Source organism: Geotrypetes seraphini, chromosome 4 (assembly GCF_902459505.1).
Source record: "Geotrypetes seraphini chromosome 4, aGeoSer1.1, whole genome shotgun sequence".
Classification (NCBI taxonomy): Eukaryota; Metazoa; Chordata; class Amphibia; order Gymnophiona; family Dermophiidae; genus Geotrypetes; species Geotrypetes seraphini.
In genome coordinates this window covers 54848244-54868496 of record NC_047087.1, presented here as the reverse complement: position 1 = coordinate 54868496, position 20253 = coordinate 54848244, and the positions used below count along the sequence as shown (strand labels likewise).

The 20253-nt window shown below is 44.2% G+C and overlaps 1 protein-coding gene across 6 annotated transcripts in view; it reads right to left on the bottom strand.

The window, feature by feature from the left end:
- The window catches only part of CYLD (CYLD lysine 63 deubiquitinase), a 137449-nt gene that overhangs the window by 63976 nt on the left and 53220 nt on the right, over window positions 1–20253 (bottom strand). For 5 of the 6 annotated variants that reach the window (XM_033941993.1, XM_033941996.1, XM_033941990.1 and 2 more), the window contains 3 exons: window positions 10278–10394; window positions 6102–6481; window positions 277–442 (listed from right to left, as the gene is read on the bottom strand). In XM_033941993.1, the coding sequence (XP_033797884.1) occupies window positions 277–442; window positions 6102–6481; window positions 10278–10394 (663 nt within the window). The remainder of the gene's footprint in view (window positions 1–276; window positions 443–6101; window positions 6482–10277; window positions 10395–20253) is intronic. The other variant, XM_033941995.1, reaches the window with a different exon arrangement.

Below are 20253 nucleotides of genomic sequence, written 5' to 3'. Positions count from 1 at the left end.
ATACAGTGAAAAAAAACATTTTGATACATTTATTATTCAGCAGAGTTAATGGAAAAACCAAGATTATATTAAATTTATTTTCTATTCTAAAGATTTGAAACGCAACAGAGGCTGTAGTACAGGAACAATAGCCTCTTGCAGAGGCTGTAGTACAGGGACAATAGTTTATTAAAAAAAGGTGCATTACATTTCTCTCTGATGCTGGAAGTCTTATAATCTAAAAGAATTTAATTAGTTCCAAAATGAAAATCAACCAACAGAGGACCCAGTGATTACCTAAAGAGTTGCAGCGCTCAATCTGGTTGGAAACTGGTTGCAGGGATGCAAACCTGGAATCTGGTCTGCAACTCTTCAGCTTAACAAAGAGCGCCTTTTTAGGGGCACAAGTGAAGTATCGTGTCCCTTTGAAGGTGCCATCTGTGCATCCTGCACACTCATCTTCCTAAGCAAGCAGAAACGAGAAAGAGGAGCACAAGAAGCAGGGTGGGAAGGATAATACAGATTTTAATTTTGTTAGACATAATATGCACTTGAAAACAACCACCATGTTTCACAGGGGAAGCCCAAGGAGAATACAGAGGGGTGTGGAGCTATGCACAGAGACTCACTGCAGCGCCTCATCTGCATAAGTCTGTAGGGGCTGAAAAGGGGGGGGGGGAGGAATGGAACTTGTATACTCTCTTTTTGTGGTCACTCTTATTTTGTACCTGGGGCAATGGAAGATTAAATGACTTGCCCAGGGACACAAGGAGTAGCACTGGGATTCGATCCTACAACCTCAGGGTGCTGAGGCAGCAGCTCTACCACTAGGCCAGTGGTTCCCAAACCCTGTCCTGGGGGACCCCCAGCCAGTCGGGTTTTCAAGATATCCCTAATGAATATGCATGAGAGAGATTTGCATATAATGGAAGCGACAGGTATGCAAATCTCTCTCATGCATATTCATTAGGGATATCTTGAAAACCCGACTGGCTGGGGGTCCCCTAGGACAGGGTTTGGGAACCACTGCACTAGGCCAACAATGGGGCAATAAGTGAAAAAAACAAATCTGTTCACTGGTAGGGTCAGTCTTGGTTTGACATATTAGGACCCAGAGGGTCAGCTATACTTTCATGTTTTCCCCATGCTCTAGCCATGGCAGTCAGTGTTTGATCTAAACACAGGCCACTATAGTTTTATTATATTTAGGTATTCTGCACTGATACCTGGATACCAGCCAGTGATGAATACCCAAGTATAACCTGATGACCAGCCGTTATCTTAGTATCTGCAATATTCAAACTGGTATCCAGAGAATTAGCCAGATAAAGACAAGACAGATTTTTTGCTACCTTAACTTTATCTGGTTAGTTACTTGGTTAGTGGACTGAATATTATCACTAAGTAACCAGAAACTCCATCCACACTGTGCCCTGGAGTACCCTGGCACTACCTGGATAGGGGGTAATTCTGTAAGTGGGCACCTCTTTCAAGACACATGATGCCTATTCTTTAACAATACCTGGACACCCAGATTCCATTATAGAATACCAGTGTAACCTAACAGCATACCTAATGTGACCACACGTCCTGTTTTGAACTGGACTATCCCATTTTTAGGTAGCCTGTCCCGTTGTCCCCAAGCACAGCTTCAGGATACCAAAATGGCCCGTTTTCAGGGCAGTGTTCTCCCTAAGGCCTTTTAGCCAGGCGCTCCGCCCAGCTAATTTAGATGACCACCCAGCTGTCATCCGATCGCGAATCCAACTGCTGCTCAACTTTAAAAAACAAAACAAAAAACTCACCGGCTTGGAGATTCCCATTTTAGCCGGAAGCAAACTCGTGCTCCGAGGCTCTGAAGTGTGCGTGCCAGCTTCCCTTCAAAACCGGAAGTTATGTCCGGGGGTGGGGGTGGGGGTAGAGAAGAGAAGGGAAGCCAGCACGCACACTTTACAGCCTTGGAGCACGAGTTTGCTGCTTAATATCTGATGAGGCCTCGACCATACTCCTGAAGATATCCATCTAGAACGTGCTCATAGAGCCTTGCAAGTGTCACGCGCTAACAGGCCGCCTGTTTTTAAAACTTTAAAGTCAAGGAGGCTGTCATGGCTAAAGCTCGGGTGCAATCCCCTCTTCAGTGGAAAAATTATGACCGGCTTGGCGTCTGTCACTTTAAGGCGGAGAGTGGACTTAAAACCAGTTTTGAAGTACTTGTGAAAAAAGGCGATTCGCTATCGCTGGCACCATCCATTCGCACTATTATTTCAACTGAAAGGAACTTTGAAAACAGTGCATTTCATGGAGGATGCGATCCAGATTTGGGGTCCAGGAATCATCGGCGGGTGGTGGCCTTTGAGATTTCCATCTTTTGAACCACCATGGCTGACTTGCACGTCCGGCCTCAGAGCACAGACCATTAGAAGGGGGCCAGCTTGATGGACAGCTTTACAGGACATTTTTGGCTGTTACTCCTGTTCTGGAACTAATGTCAGGGATTTGCTTCTATTTTTTCTGATGTGTGTTTGAGTTGAGATCATGTGGTGTTTTGTGGTTATTGAGTGTAGCGGAGTGGATGGCCGGATGTTAATTTTTTACTTTCATACTGGTAGGTTGCATTTAAGGTTGGTGGGGAACGGGGATTGGCCACAATGTGGTGGGATATTTCTAGTAAATTGTTGATTGGGAGTAGGTGGGGTGGGGTGGGGAGCTCAGTATTTTTGTTTTCATTTGGTTCTCAGGGTCTTCAGATATTGAGGAGGGGTTTTGTTGAAGGTATCTTTACAGAGGGTGGAGGGTATTAAAAGAAGTGCTAGATTGGGCAGGGGAGTGAGCTTATGGGGCCAAAAACAGAGGACAGACAGAGATGGTGGGCAGTGGTCTGAAGGGAGAGAAGTTGTTCCAGGGGTGGTGTGGAGGAAGAGGGAAAGAAATACTTGAAGGAAGAACTGTTGGGAAGAGAAAGGGAGAAATGGTAGACCTGGGGGAACGAGGCAGGGGGAGAGATGGGGTGGGAGGCAGTTGGGAAGACACAGGGAGAAAAGATGGATCTGGGGATGGAAGGGAAGTAGTGATAAATTTAAGGCCTGTGTATGGAAGGCAGAGAGATGCAGCATCTCTCTTTTTTTCCTTCATTTCATTGTTCAGCATCAAGAGGGGAGGGAAGAAGAAAAAACAGAAAAGAGAGGGAGCAAAATGTTGGACCATGGGGATAAGGAAGAGAGATGGACCCATGGGAGGGCAGGAGGGAAGAGAGCTAGGATAAGAAATGGGATGGAAAGAAAGGGACAGGGAGTTATAGCCTGACCAGTAGAGAGAGGAAAGGGGATTCTGAAAGTGGTGAACCATGTGAATGAGGTCAAAAGAGAGATGACGACAAGATGAATGAGAGAGCAGCGAGTATGTAGTAGAAATGTGGTAATGGGGAGTAGATAGCAGGAAATAAGAGGCTGGGAAAGGAGTGAGATGGGAAATGGGAGAGCTAGGGACAGAGAAGATTGAGAATTGAGAGGTAGCTGAACATTTAAAAAGAAGAAGGGTAAGAAAGAGCAAGATTTGAGTGGACAGAGGCAAAAAAGAAAAGAAAAAGTTAAAGCTGAAAGGGAAAATCAATATGTTGGAGACAAGCATAAGGAGGAAATGGAACAAGAGGAGAAAAAAAATGAACAGCAGCCACTGGAAAGAGAATTAGTTGAAGATAGACAAAAAGCAGTAAGAGAAACTGGGACCAAGATGATGGAAAAACAAAATAGCCAGACAAGGTAGAAAAAAATTGTTTTTATTTTGAATTTATTAACTAGAATATGTTAGCTTTGGGATATATGCATCACAATTATTTTTGTAGTCAGTGGCGTAGTCATATACAGCTGATTTGGGGGAGGGACTGGAGCCCAAAATTAGTGGATGGGCACCAAAGTTTCTTCCCACCTGAGTGCAATTTACAAATACTTGAGCTATTGGGGATTCCCAAGCCCTGCCACCTGAAGACATCTTCCTCCAGTCTGGCAACCCAAAATCTCCAAGCTTTGCAGCCAATATCCTCAAGCTACCACTGCTTTCATGCATGCAGGAAAGCCAAGGTTGGGGGGGGAGGGCAGGGAGGAGGGAAGGCAGCAGCTCTGCAATATTGCTGCCAGCTGCAGAACTTGAGAAGTTGGAGGGGAGGAGGTGGCCATCAGTTGGTGAGGCTTGGGGATCTCTACTAGCTACAGCAGGAAGATGTTCATTTTGAGGGAGCCTAAGCTCAAAGTGGGAGGCCCAAAAAAGCAGTAATATTTACCCTGACTGAACGATCCTCCACCTGCACCGCTGACAACTGATGCAGCATCCCCGCTCTGAAGAGGTTCATCGTAGCTGTAATAGAAGTGAATGGGAAAACCAGGAGTAGGCATCCCTGTTCATTAGAGTCGAGATGCGGAAGCCTGTGGCTGCTCCCACTGTCAGCGGTGCATGTGAAGGATCACTCAGTCAGGGTAAGCGTTATTGCTTTTTTGGGTTCCTCTCCACAGTGTCCCTTTAATGAAGGTTTATTATTAGATACGTACCTCTTCTATATTAATGATTGCAAATTTGGGACCTGCTCAGACTTTTTTTTTTTTTTTCTCATCAGCTAGTGTTAGTGTTTGTGCGGCCCCAGATTTTTTTCGTCCCATGTGGCCTAGGGAAGCCAAAAGGTTGGACACTGCTGCCCTATTCCTTCACCATGAGCAGGGAGAGGTAATTTTCATAGTGTTCCAGGCCATGCACCAACTCTATTCCCCACTCCTACTCCTTCACCGTAAGCAGAGAGGGGTAATTTGCATAGCACCAAATTTCCCTGTCCCGCCCCACCAGGCTACTTTTTCGTGCCACCTGGCTGGAAAAAATTTCTGGGAAGAACACTTCAGGGGCCTGCTAAAGTACCATAGCGAATACAGCCCCCCACCCCCACCGGGACCTTTTTATAATCCCGGCAGCTGCCTCCTGTCCTGATATCTTCTGGCAACGGCAGAGCGGCGCACCTGCCTGGTCCCGCGCTGCTCACTGAATGGCTGCCATCAGTTCTTGCGAGTCCTGCGAGAACTGACAAAAGCCATTCAGTGAGCAGCATGGGATCAGGCAGGCGCGCAAAAAGCTCGCGCCTGCCTTGTGCACTGTTCTGCCGCTGCCGGAGACATCAGGACAGGAGGCAGCCGCCGTAATTAAAAAAAGATACTAGGGGGGTCTTGTCCCGTTTTGAGGAAAAAATAAATAAATGGTCACATTAAGCATACCTTACATTTAGGTGCCTGCAGACACAACAGCCATAGACCCGGAATAAGTGTGAACACCAAATGTAGCAAGGGGTACAAGTTACATTTGTAGGTGGCAGCTTCACCCTGGTGAATGCCTTAATGAATGCATACCACTTTAAAAGTTTTTATGCTTGCTGATGGTATATAAAACTAACTAAATATGCCACTTCAACACACCCTTGAATAGCACTTAGGTGTTTTGCTGCCACTAAGGTACATAAAGTGTACGTGTGCTTGCTCAAGTGACACGTAAATGTGAGCACCCCATTATAAAATTGCCAGGAGGGCCAGGAAGGATTTTCAGAGGCATTATGCAGATAATGCTACTTAAAATCTGGGTATGGCCCGGTGAACACTTATCCAGGCAGGTGCCGCTCATAACCGATATATCCTACTGAATATCAACCCAAACATATGACCAAATGTTTTATTCTAACTTCAAAGGGTGGGGGAGGAGAATTGTTGATGTTATTGAACACCTATGGCATTATTACATAGCTAAGTGACAACAAAAACTACACAGATGGTGTATATGCAGTACAAACGATTTACAAAATTCCCCTGAAATGTCATTTGGTGTCAGATCTGAAAGAGACTTGGAGTCTGAGTTATAAAGATGTAAATAGCCACATTTGTGCTCATCACTTTATAAAGTCAGGCTCTTCTTCTTCTACAGCCATAAATAGCTAACAGAGAAACCAGAAAAAGGGACAGTGACCTATAAAAAACCATTGTAAAATAACTTTAAATATTTCTTTTTCTTCTGAATTAGCATCATTCCCCAAATCCATCCTGTGATAAAATGCTCTAAGTAAAACAGCAGATTTTCACAGATCACTTTAGGTTAATTACCAGTTCCAGTCCTGCCAAGACTTCATTTACCCCGGATGGCTGACCAATCCAACGGATCACGCCAAAAAACGGCGGGTTCTCCTTCACTTCAGCCAGGGAACCAACTTCAAGTCCATGCAGGTTGCCAAGCGGGACAGGATCAGGCATGCTTTCTTGAATAGAAGCATTGTTCAATTCGCCAATGACTGACTGAACGGATAAGGAGAGTGGAGTATGCCCAATGCTCCCATTTGTGCTGGACATCTTGGACAAGCTGAAAGGTAGAGAATGGTATCGGTTCTCACTGGTTAGACAGTTTGTTACAGCAGGTTGCAGGGGTGGAGAACAGTGACCAAATCCAGAAGATACATCTGATAGAGATTTTACAGGATCTTCAGAAACTGTAAATACACAGAGAGGAAGAAAGGGGGAAAAAAGTAAAGGCTTAAAATGTCATGTCTTAAAACATATAAAGAGAGCTAAGCAGCTAATTTCTACATAATGCAGACACTGCATTAGATCTCAAGAGAAAATTTAATTACAGTAGAATCTCAGATATCCGGCACCCATGGGGATTACAGTTTTTCTGGTTGATTGACAGTATGTTAGAAACCTTGTCTAAAACATCTCAATTCTCCCCCTCCCTGAAGTACCAGCACGTCAGTGGTCTTGAGCCACAAAGTTCCACTCCCTCCCTCAAGCCCCAAAGCAGCAGTAGCAGATGGTGGTCCTGAGTCATGAACCCCCCTCACTCCCTTCCTTCCTTATCCAAAGCGGCAGTCGGTCAGCAGGAGGCAGCGCTCAAAACAAGCTGCTCGTGACCAGCCCTGGCAGGGCCTTTCCTCTAATGCGTCATTCCGACGCATCAGAAGAAAGGCCCTGCCTGGGCTGGCCATGAGCAGCCTGCTTTGAACACTGCCTTCTGCTGACCGACTGTTGCTTCGGGTAAGGGCGGGAGGAAGGTAGCAAGGGGGTTTGTTGCTCAGGACGCTGCCTGCTTTGGGGCTTGAGGGAGAGAGGGGGGCTTTGCGGATCAGGACTGCTACCACACTGGTGTATTGGGAAGGGAGGGAAGAGGGGTTCACATCTCAGCTGCTTGGGGACTTGAGGGAGGAGGGATTTGTGGCTCAAAACCACTGCTGCACTGGTGTTTCAGGTCAGGAGAGAGGTGGTGCACGAGATCCATTCACATACACTGCTTCCACTTTATGCAAATACATCTCATTCATATTTATAGTAAAAATCATGAAAACTCAACCAGCTTAAGGCACTTCGGGATTAGAGGTACTTAATCTTGCAAACAGATTTCCCTACTAAATTGTCTAATTAAGCTGGCGGTATTCAAATATAGGCTAAAAGCCTACTTTTTCGAGGCAGCTTTTAACTCCTTATTCCACTGGACAGCTTTGGTATGTAATTTTCTTTCCTCGATCCGTATGTTCTCACCACATGCTCTTTTTATTCACCATACATTTTTTTACCTAACACAGATACACCTCATTTTTCACTTCCTCCATGATTATTTCATTATAACTAAACAAATATGTATTCAAAATGAGTTTAATTTATTCAATTAATTCATCTTTAATCTATCATCTCACCATGTATTCACATATGCAAATTAGTTTAATTTATTCATGTTTATATTAATTCACTTTTCATTTACCATTTCAACTTTTGGGGGGATTTTCATGCTCTGATGTAAGATTTCATCACTATTTCACTACGATCACATCCTTCATACCCACAAATCTATATTGTCCTTTTCTTTTTAATATGATTTTGCTTACTGTCATCTACATTTTCATAGGACCACTGATGAAGGCCTTTTTATTGGCTGAAACACGGACCATATAGGGTCATTTTGTTTCTGCTCATTGCCATTGTTCACAACATCGACGTTGACCTTTGCTGCTATATTTCTTAGCTGAATTTTGGGTCTTTTACTAATCGATTGCTATTGTCCACCACATTAATATGGACTGTGCTGTACTATTTGCCAGCTGGACCATTTTACTTGTATAGATTTTTGCCTGGTGCTTTTTATAAACACAGATAGCAAAGTTTGCTTACCTGCACAACAGGGGTTTCTCCGTAGACAGCAGGGGAATGCAGCCACACTTGCTGGTGAAGTCCTTCAACTGAGCCTGTGTGCAGGTGCTCTCCCCTATTCAGTAGTTGTTTTCTTTCTTTTTTTTTGGGGGGGGAGGGGGTTTACTGCTGAGCATGTGAGGACACCTTGCCTCTGGAGCTCCACCCCCTGGACTTCAGTTATATCACTAGCTTAGGTAACAATGTGATAGAGGGGATGGGGGCAAGCAAGTGTGGCTGCATTCCCCTGCTGTCTACGGAGAACCCCTGTTACGGTAAGCAACTTTGCTTTCTCCGGGGACATGCAGGCACACTTGCTGGCGAGTCCCTAGCTTCAACCAAAAATTGCGAGGAGAAAAAATAGTTATATTGCAAACATACTATGGAGGACTGACTGTCCCAATTTAATATCTTGCACTGAACTGTGGTCCAAACAATGAACGGAGGATCAGGTCGCTGCTTTGCAGATATCCTGAATGAGGACTGATTTCAAGTTTGCAATTGAACAAGCTATGGCTTGTACTTGATGTGCTCCAATCTGTCCAGGAGGAGATAAGCAAGCTTTAGCATAGCAAAAAAAAAAAAAAAATGCAATGAGCAATTCACGAGGATAGAGTCCGTTTAAATACTGCGTTACCTTGAGCAGCTAAATTGAACGAAACAAAGAGTTGATTAGTAGTACGGACAGACGTAGTGCTGTCTAGGTAGAAAAGTAATACCCTTTTAAAGTCCAATGTATGTAGACTCTGCTCTGCTTATGAAGGATGCGGAGGAGGAAAAAAATGATGGTGTTATGGACTGATTGATGTGTAAGGAGTAACTGTTGAAAAAATTGTTGATGGTAAACTTTCTGTATGACAAAGCCAAAACAGATCTGCAGAAAGGTTGAGACTGTTCCTGAGGATGGCCGAGTTCTCACATGGCTGTCGAATCTTCAGTGATTTGAGTAACAGTAGCCTTCACTTTCTCACCAAAGAGACAATCTCCCAGACATGGGACATCTACAAACCTGTCATGAAGGTCTACCCTGAGGTCAGAGGCTTTCAGCTAAGCAGAGCAGCGAGCTGCAATGCCTATTGCAGCCATTCTGGAGCTCATATCATAGGCATCACAGTTGGTGTTAAATGGAATGTTGATTCTTGATAGATTCCAAATGGAGATTAGGAATGTCGTCTGGCGAAGCTGTGTCCAATTGTTCTAATATGGAGTGTTGAAAATGTAGAATTTGATGGGCCATGATTTTTGAGGTGAGCATTGCACCTTGATAGACCTTGTGTCCAACAATCAAGAAAGTGATGATCCTTCCCTGGAAGGGTATTGAACTGAGACTTCGAGGATTTAGATTTTTGAATTGCTGACTTAGATACCATGGAATGACGAGGGAGCTGTTGGAAATCATGCCCAGGCACTTTTTCTACTCTGTATTTTAATTCCAGCCGCCGAGATGCAGCTGAAACTGATTGGGGTTTTTGTCAATTAGCAAGTTGTAGATCCTGCAGTATCTGATGCACTTAAAGTGCAATAAACCCTTTTGGAGAGAGGAGAGCTTCGACCTGTGCTGAATCTGGAAAAAGAATTAACTGAATTCCACAGGGTGGAGCTCCAGAGGCAAGGTGTCCACACATGCTCAGTAGTAAAAAACAAACAAACTACTGAGTCTAAGGGAGAGCACCAGCACGCAGGCTCAGTCAAAGGACTTCACGAGCAAGTGTGCCTGCATTTCCTCTGCTTGTCTCCGGAGAATCACGGTGTACATCTTGCCAGCCGGACTGCTTTTTCAACAGGTCCATTTGTCTAAATTAATTCTGTTGTTTAAGACTGCTGCAACTCCATACAACAGAAGAACAGAGCCCTGATCTTCTGTAAATTCACAACCTTATCTTATAATTTAAAAATTATTTTTGCCATCTTAAAAAATATCCCAAACTTTCTGCAGTCACTCTAATTTGAAGTTCTGCTCCTCCAGATCTATTCGGCTACAGTACTTCTTGCTGCTAATAGAAGAGGTGGTAAATTTTCAGTGGACTTGGACGTTCAGAAATCATAACCTGCCTCCAATTTATATACATACACACACACGAAGTAGAAAATCCTGTTTATTATTACCTTCATCTATGTACCAAGTATTTTTGGACTTCAGCTGCAGTTGAGAATCAACTGAATTGCCATTCAACGTGTAATAAAATTCAGATCTGCTTCTGTTTCCAGAATCAGGGGTAGATCCTGTTAATCAGAAAGGGTACAACCATTTTAAATGTCATTACATTGCATTAAGAACATAAGAACATAAGCAGTGCCTCTGCCGGGTCAGACCAGAGGTCCATCCCACCCAGCAGTCTGCCCCCACGGCGACCCAACAGGTCTTGACCTGCCTTAATCATCAGAAGGGGCCCCCTTGCCCCCTAGGTTTCTCATCGAAGTCGTATCTTCCCATCAATGTCCTAACCCTCCGGTCTTGCACCTGCACGACCTGGTGAGCTGTCTATACTTATGCAACACCCCAGCATTATAATACTTAACACTGTATGCATCCTACAACTGTGTTCATTGCCTGTTTTATTTCACAAAGATGTCAAATTTCCAAATGCTATCATTCACTGAAGTTTAACAAAAACCACATTGCAAAACATATTAAAAAATCCTTGGCAAACTTCCTTTTCAACATTTCCTATAGTATATTGGTTTTTAAACTGTGAAAAGGCAATGGCAAAATCTAGAAGGATGCTAGGGTGCATAGGGAGAGGTATGGTCAGTAGGAAAAAGGAGATTTGATGCCTCTGTATAAGACTCTGGTGAGACCTCATTTAGAATATTATGTACTATTCTGGAGACTGCAACTTCAAAAAGATATACACAGAGGAAGGTTCATAAGGCATAAGGACAGACTTAAAGATCTCAATATATATATTTTGGAGGAAAGGCAAGATAGGGGAGGTATAATAGAGATGTTTAAATATCTACATGGCATAAATACGCATGAGGCGAGTCTGTTTCAACAGAAAGGAAACTCTGCAAAGAGAGGGCATAGGATGAAGTTAAGAGGTAAAAGACTCAGGAGTAATCTAAGAAAATACTTTTTTACAGAAAGAGTGGTAGATGCGTGGAATAGGCTCTTGGTAGACAATAACTGTCTGAATTCAAGAAAGCATTGGACAGGCATGTGGGAATGGCCTCCCATTGCAGTGCTTCCTTTCCATTGAAAGAGACTCGCCTCATTCGTATTTATGCCATGTAGATATTTAAACATCTCTATTATACCTCCCCTATCTTGCCTTTCCTCCAAATATATATATATTGAGATCTTTAAGTCTGTCCTCATATGCCTTATGAGGTCATCCATTGAGCCTGGCACAGACAGTGCAAAAAGTGTATTGTCACTTTAAATGTCTCGAGACTGCCCATACCACACATGCATTGGTGCCTTCCTGCCCAATGTCTGCTCATGGGATCTTCAGTTCAGTAATAAGACTAAAAAGCCAACTAGGGGAGGTTGGAGGGTTGGAAGAATATCTGCTTGCTGTCTTCAGATAACACTTGCTACAGGTGAGTAACTATACTTTATCTGAGGACAAGAGGGCTGTTTATTCTGACATGTGGGATTTCCTAGCTGCCATGGCCATGCCTCTGAAAAGAAGGTTATTGACAACTACCATGAGCCTGGTGAAACCAAATAGGTTGGAGGGAAGTTGGCATAAGTGGAAAATAAATTTTGTAGAACTGCCTGGCCAAATCATTCTATCTGGAACGATTCTCCAAACAATGGGATGTGACTGCATGAATCGAGGAGCAGGTGGCTGCTTTACAGATGTCCTCAATGGGAGTGGAACGTAGATGAGCTACTGAAGTTGTCATTGTTCAAACTTTATGTAAAGTGACATGGCCTTCAAGCATCAGCCCAGCCACAGCATAGCAAAAGGAGTTACAGTCCACTAGCCACATATAAATGGTGACAGGAGCTCCATGTTTGTTTGGATCAAAAAACAAGTTCTGTGAGGTTTGGTGCAATCCAAGTAATAAGCACATTTATAGTACAATGTGTGGAATGCCACTTCATCAGGGTTAGAATGTGGTCTTGGAAAGAAGACAGATAGAACTATGGACCTTTGGAAGGAATTTGGGATGAGTGCATAGAACCACCTTGTCATGGTAGAAGTTTTTATAGGTAGGATCTGACACAAGGGCTTGAAGTTCACTTACTCAAAGTGCAAATGTGAAAGATATAAGGAAGGTTACCTTCCAAGTAAGATGTTTACGAGATGAAGTTGAGAATGGCTCAAAAGAAGGCTTCAGAGTGAAAAGAATAATATTAAGGTCCCAAGTTACAGGTGGAGGCTTGATTGGAGATCTGGTATGGAAAAGACCTTTCATGAATCTGGAAATTAGAGGATATACAAACAATGGCTTTTAGTCAAGTGGAGTATGAAAAGCACTAATAGCATTGAAATGAACCCTGACTGAATTAGTTTTTAGTCCAGAGTCAGAGAGGTGTAGAAAATAATCCGAGACCAATGGGAGAGGACAGGCGACTAGCTTGAGAGAGTTAATCCTACATCAGATTGAGAAACACGTCCATTTGAAATGATAGCAGTGCTGCGTGAAAGGCTTTCTAGAGGATTCAATGATAGCTGACACTTGTGCCAATAGTACAAAGGCATTTACTGGTTGGGAGCTGTGAGAGCTAACGAACATAGATTGGGAAGGAGGAAGAGCCCTTGTTCTATGTCAGCAACATTGGAAAGATTTGAGTGCGATGGGTTCTTGAACGTTGAGTTGTAGAAGGAGAGGAAACCATGGTTGACATGGCTACCGAGGTGCTATGAGAAACATTGTAGCTTGTTCTTGGCAAAGTTTGAGTAGAAGAGTTGGAGGAAAAGCATAAAGGAACTTGTTTCACCAGTCAAGGAGAAAGGCATCCAACTCTTTAGAGCTTGAGGGAGGGAAGGGGGCTTTGCGGATCAGAAGAGTGGAAGTTTATGATTGTAGGGGAAAGCAAATATCTACTTCAGGGGTTCCCCAATTCACAAAGATCTGATGTAAAGTGATTGATTTGAGAGACCACTCGTGCAGTTGTAGGACAGTGCTCAATTTGGCAGCTAAGATATTCGGCATTCTTGCTAGGTAGACTGATTTCAGGAAAATGTTTCAAGGAATCGCCCAAGAAAAAATATGAAACATAGAAACATGATGACAGATAAAGGCCAAATGGCCCATCTAGTCTGCCCATCCGCAGTAACCATTATCTTTCTCTCTCTCTGAGAGATCCCACATGCCTATCCCAGGCCCTTCTGAATTCAGACACAGTCTGTCTCCACCACCACCTCTTCCGAGAGACTGTTCCATGCATCTACCACCCTTTCTGTAAAAAAGTATTTCCTTAGATTACTCCGGAGCCTATCACCTCTTAACTTCATCCTATGCCCTCTCATTGAAGAGTTTTGTTTCAAATGAAAGAGACTCGGCTCATGCAAATTTATATTATGTAGGTATTTAAAAGTCTATATCATATCTCCCCTCTCCCGCCTTTCCTTCAAAGTATACAGATTGAGATCTTTAAGTCTGTCCCCATATGCCTTATGATGAAGTCCACATACCATTTTAGTAGCCTTCCTCTGGACCGACATTTTGAAGGTGCGGCTCCAGAATTGTACACAATATTCTAAATGAGTTCTCACCAAAGTCTTATACAGGGGCATCAATACCTCCTTTTTCCTACTGGCCATACGTCTACCTATGAAACTTAGCATCCTTCTAGCTTTTGACATCTCTTTTTCAACCTGTTTGGCCACATTAAGATCATCACATACAATCACACCCATGTTCCGCTCTTCTGTCATGCACATAAGCTCTTCACCCCCTAAATTGTACTGTCTCCACGGGTTTTTGCAGCCCAAATGCATGACCTTGCATTTCTTAACATTAAATTTTAGCTACCAAATTTCAGACCATTCTTCAAGTTTCGCCAGGTCTTTCTTCATGTTATTCAGACCATGTGTCTACTCTATTGCAGATTTTGGTATCATCCGCAAAGAGGCAAATCTTACCGACAACCCTTCAGCAATATCGTTTATAAAAATGGCAGAGAAGGCGAGACCCTATACCACCCTACTTGTTCAGTTAGTACATGGCTAACTGGTTGTCTGTGCAAATGAGTATTACTTGATTGAGGAGAGAATCCTGGAATGTGTACAGAGCAATTGCGGATTGCTCGAAGCTCGAGATCAATACGGAGAGCTCTTTCAGGAGGGCTCCAGGAGCCTTGAGTATAGAGAACATCAAGGTAGGCTCCCCATCTGAGCATGGATGTTTCTGTCATCAATATCTTTTGATATTGTGGCACTTGGAATAGTAGACCCTTGGAAAGATTGGTCGGTGATAACCATCACTGAAGGGATTCTCAGAGATGTGAAGTCACTTTCAGCCACTGGGATAGTAAACCGGTGACATGAGACCATTGGGTCGAAAGTGCCCATTGATGTCCTCTGAGAAGTAGATGGACAAATGGAGTTACATGTACTGTACATGCCATGTGGCCGAGGAGTCTCAGTATTAATGTGGTGACAAGAGACCTTTATACAAATCTGAATTAGGGTATTGAGTCTGCTGAGGTAGGAAAGCAAGAGTTTCTGTTGTATCCAAGAGGGCTCCAATGAACTCTAGTTTGAGTGGGTTCTAAGTGGACTTTCTCATAGATAACTGTGGATCCCAGGAGACGGGAGGTTGAGGGATACAGATAGAGGTTGAGGGATACAGATAGAGGTAGAGATAGAGATAAGTTATGAAAGGGCTTACAGAGAAGGCTAAGGGGATTAAAAGGGCTTAGACGCCGGTCACCTTACAGGTCATGGACCTGATGGGCCACCGCGGGAGTGGACTGCTGGGCGCGATGGACCTCTGGTCTGATCCAGCGGAGGCAACTTCGTATGTTCTTATGAACTGTTGCATTCATGGCTTGCTGAGCCTGTTGAAGTATGGAAGTCTTGATCATCCAGGTAAGGTAATACGTAGAAACCGTATGAGTGAAGGAGTGCAGCTACCACTATTAAGCACGTCATGAATACTCTGGGTACTGATGTCAGATCAAATGGAAGCACCTTGTATTGAAAGTGGCACATTCCTACTCGAAAGCGGAGGTATTGCCTGTGCGCAGGAAGGATAGAAATATGGGTTTACGTTCCTTTGAGATCTAGAGAACAGAGTCAGTTGTCCTCTAATAGTGGTAATAAGGTTCCCAGAAAGACCATGTGAAACTTCTCCTTCACCGAGTATTTGTTGAGAGTTGGAGGTCTAGAATTGAATGGATGCCTCCACTTATTTTCAGTATGAGGAAATATTTGGAGTAGAACCCTTGGCCCCTCTATTGCAGAGAAACTGGTTCTATGGCACTGAGGAGGAGAGCTGAGAGCTCCTGATGAAGGAGGGTCCTTGCTGGGAGCTGAACAGAGACTCTCTTGGGGGTGGTTTGAAGGTTTTTTTTTCTGTAAATGAAGGGCATTTTTTTCTGTAAATGAACTTAACTCTCCACTTGAAGGACCAAATGATCAGACGTTATGATGGTTCTTTGATGGTAATGGGTGAGCTGACCTTCAATGGGGAGAGTCTGAGGGGGAACATTGAGAAATACTGACCTTGCTCTCTATGAGGACTGCTGGTGCTTGGAAGTTTTCTGCTGCCTTTGTTGTCTGGAACGTCTCCGCATTGGTGGTACAGTGGACACAGTAGGTTGGTGATATTTGTGTCTCACATAGTAAGGGGGACTGATGAGATTTAGGAAGGGCTGAAGTTAGGACCCAAAGTGGTGAAATGGATTAGAAACTGGCTGTCAGACAAAACACCAGAGGGTTGTGGTTAATGGAAGTCGCTCGGTGAGTAGCGGAGTCCCTCAGGGTTTGGTGCTGGGGCCGAACCTGTTCAATATGTTTGTGAGTAACATTGCTGAAGGGTTAGAAGGAAAAGTTTGCCTTTTTGTATATGATACCAAGATTTGTAACAGAGTAGACACTGAAGAAGGAGTGGAAAATATGAAAAAGGATATGCAAAAGTTAGAGGAATGGTCTAATATCTGGCAACTAAAATTCGATACAAAGAAATGCAGAGTAATGTATTTGGGGATTAATAATCAGAAGGAACCATATATGCTGGGAGGTGAGAGGCTGATATGCACGGACTGGGAGAGGGACCTTGGGGTGATAGTGGCCGAAGATCTAAAGGTGAAAACACAGTGTGACAAGGCGGTGGCTGCTGCCAGAAGGATGCTGGGCTGTATAAAGAGAGGCGTAGCCAGTAGAAGGAAGAAGGTGTTGATGCCCCTGTACAGGTCATTGGTGAGGCCCAACTTGGAGTATTGTGTTCAGTTTTGGAGACCGTATCTGGTGAAGGACGCAAGAAGACTTGAAGCAGTCCAGAGGAGGGCGACGAAAATGTAGGAGGTTTAAGCCAGAAGACGTATGAGGAGAGACTGGAAGCCCTGAATATGTATACCCTAGAATAAAGGAGGGACAGGGGAGATATGATTCAGACGTTCAAATATTTGAAAGTGATTAACGTAGAACAAAATCTTTTCCAGAGAAAGGAAAATGGTAAAACCAGAGGACATAATTTGAGGTTGAGGGGTGGTAGATTCAAGAGCAATGTTAGGAAATTCTACTTTACGGAGAGGGTGGTGGATGCCTGGAATGCGCTTCCGAGAGAGGTGGTGGAGAGGAAAACGGTAACGGAGTTCAAAGAAGTGTGGGATGAACACAGAGGATCTAGAATCAGAAAATAATAGTAAATATTGAAGAACTAAGGCCAGTACTGGGTAGACTTGTATGGTATGTGTCTGTATATGGCCTTTTGGTTGAGGATGGGCTGGGGAGGGCTTCAATAGCTGGGAGGGTGTGGATAGGCTGGAGTGAGCTTTGACGGAGACTTCAGCAGTTGGAGCCCATGAACAGTACCGGGTAGAGCTTTAGATTCTTGCCCAGAAATAGCTAAGAAGAAAAAAAAAAAATTTAATTTTTTTAAATTGAATCAGGTTGGGCAGACTGGATGGACCATTCGGGTCTTTATCTGCCGTCATCTACTATGTTACTATGTTAAAGTAGTCATGCAGTCAGTATGATACTTTCCTGCATAGTCTCCTCTATACAGTCCCCCCAAAATCATCCCCATGTATAGGGTATGTTGGAAAGATGATCTTGAACACTGGCGTCTAGATCAGAGATTCTTAGTCACTCTTGTCTGAGCATAGCGATGGAGACTGCAGGAGGCGATATTAAATGCTTCGAATGTAGAATGTACCATGCTTTTTCTGGTTTCCAGGAGATCGTCCATCAAGTGTTGGAAAGAAGAGATATGCTCTGATGGTATATACTGGTCATACATAGACATTTTTTGGATAAGAGATTTTAAATAAAATATTAAGTAAAAAATTGAAGTTTAATATTCTGTTTGCCAGCATAGAGCTTTGGAACATTCCGTGTCTGCCTTCTCTTACTGGAGTACTGGCATAAATTCTGGTACTGTGTGCCCTCTTCAAGGCAGACTCCACCACTAGAGACTAGTGTTGTAATTGTGGTTTGTCAAAGGCAGAGCAAGACTGGATTCTGTAAAAAGTGTCCAGTTTGTGTGGAGCCACTGGGATGGAAAGTAGATATTCCCAGTTAAAGGAGAGGAACCTTAATGCAGTATTTAGTCCACTCTTTGTAGTCAAGTGCATCCATGAGCTCTGTTCTAGGCTCTGTTTCAGACTCTATATTTATTGGCAGAGCTTGCCTCATTTGTCTGATGAATTTCATGACCTCCAATGTGGCAGTGGAGGGGAGAGATCTAAGGATATGCCTTAAGACTCATTCACTGATAGCTCTGGATAGTTGTTGGAAGAGCAGAGAGAAAAGTCAGTCATACTCAACATCAGGTTTTGCAAACTGAGAACTTCAATGAGAGCATCGAGCGCCGAGACGATCATTGATACGAGTTCGATGAATGTCGAGAGGAGCGTCAAGAATGAGATGATGAACTGTGCTCCCTCAATGATGATGCATGTCTTGATGCAGATGTTTCATGTAATGTGATTGTCTAAGTTGATTTCACATTAAGGACTCACACTCCATGGTGTAGTAGACATTCTTCAACTATAGTAAGCACTCTCACAATAATTATAGTAAATACTCATATCATAGTGTAGTTAGATTGTATGGACCTTCAGATCACCATCAGGGTATAAACCTCCGACTGTTTTCACTCTTCGTCGGTCCAACCTTTATTATTATTATTATTAGTTTTTATCAAAATTTTTAACTAAATTTTTCTGACTGTTTTAAGAAAAATTTAGTTAAAAATTTTGATAAAAACTAATAATAATAATAATAAAGGTTGGACCGACGAAAAGTAAAAACAGTCGGAGGTTTCTACCCTGATGGTGGTCCAAAGGTCCATACAATCTAACTACACTACTTTTTTTTTATAAAGGCTAGTCATCTGCTACTGCTGTAGTCACAAAAGGGATGTAGCTATGCTTGTCCAATGAAACCTGGATTGTGGGCATTTGAGGTTACTTTTATTAAACAGAAGCATAAATAGTTATGCACATTTACTATTCAAGCTCACATAGTTTCCCATTTAGTCTTTCATCAGTCTGATTTGAATATCTTGGTTTTCCCTTGAGCAGAACTGTCCCAAGAGCATTAGTGAAAGATAAGATTCTGTATTTAGGTCTGATCTCCAGTAGAAATAAGCCACCACATTTTAGCTTTCATGAGTAAGAACATTAAGGGCATGAGTCACTAAGACATTTCTCCCATCCTCTGTCTATGAGAGAAAAGCCTTACTGAACCAGGCTGTTATTTGCAAGTAAGTGATTAAAGCAAAAGCTGGATGCTTCTGGCACTGTCAGATTCTAGTGTCATGTTTGTAAAGGAGGTCTTACTTTAGCAATCAGCATTCTGGAGCCTACAGAGTTGACATCCATTGGTTGTAACAAATCTAATACATTTGATGAGAACTCGGCTTTATATTTTTCTCTTTTTTTGTCAGCTCTTTACCAGATTTTGCTTTGTGTAACACTAGTAAGCAGGTGAACCACAAATTATTCATCTTCCTCACTTACCGTATTTTCACGCAAATAACACGCACACGTATAAAACGCGCACACGTGTATAGCGCGCAGAAATCACGATGATAAGCACAAAAACTTTGGTATAACGCGCTCACGATTATACCGCGCATGCTGCCCGACTCTCCGTTCACCCCCCTGACTTCCGTGCACTGCCCCGCCTCTCCGTGCGCTGTCCCGACTCTCCGTTCACCCCCCCTGACTTCCGTGCACTGCCCCGACTTTCCGTGCGCTGTCCCGACTCTCCGTTCACCCCCCCCTGACTTCCGTGCACTGCCCTGACTTTCCGTGCGCTGTCCCGACTCTCCGTTCACCCCCCCTGACTTCCGTGCACTGTCCCCCCTTGAAGGTCTGTCCCCATCCTGAAAGCCTGATGCCCCCCCCCCGACGTCCGATACATCCCTCCCCCCGAAGGACCGCCGATTCCCCAACAATATCGGGCCAGGAGGGAGCCCAAATCCTCCTGGCCACGGCGACCCCCTAACCCCACCCCGCACTACATTACGGGCAGGAGGGATCCCAGGCCCTCCTGCCCTCGACGCAAACCCCCCTCCCCCCCAACGACCGCCCCCCCCAAGAACCTCCGACCGCCCCCCCAGCCGACCCGCGACCCCCCTGGCGACCCCCACGACTCCCCCACCCCCCTTCCCCGTACCTTTGGTAGTTGGCCGGACAGACGGGAGCCAAACCCGCCTGTCCGGCAGGCAGCCAACGAAGGAATGAGGCCGGATTGGCCCATCCATCCTAAAGCTCCGCCTACTGGTGGGGCCTAAGGCGCGTGGGCCAATCAGAATAGGCCCTGGAGCCTTAGGTCCCACCTGGGGGCGCGGCCTGAGGCACATGGTCGGGTTGGGCCCATGTGCCTCAGGCCGCGCCCCCAGGTGGGACCTAAGGCTCCAGGGCCTATTCTGATTGGCCCACGCGCCTTAGGCCCCACCAGTAGGCGGAGCTTTAGGATGGATGGGCCAATCCGGCCTCATTCCTTCGTTG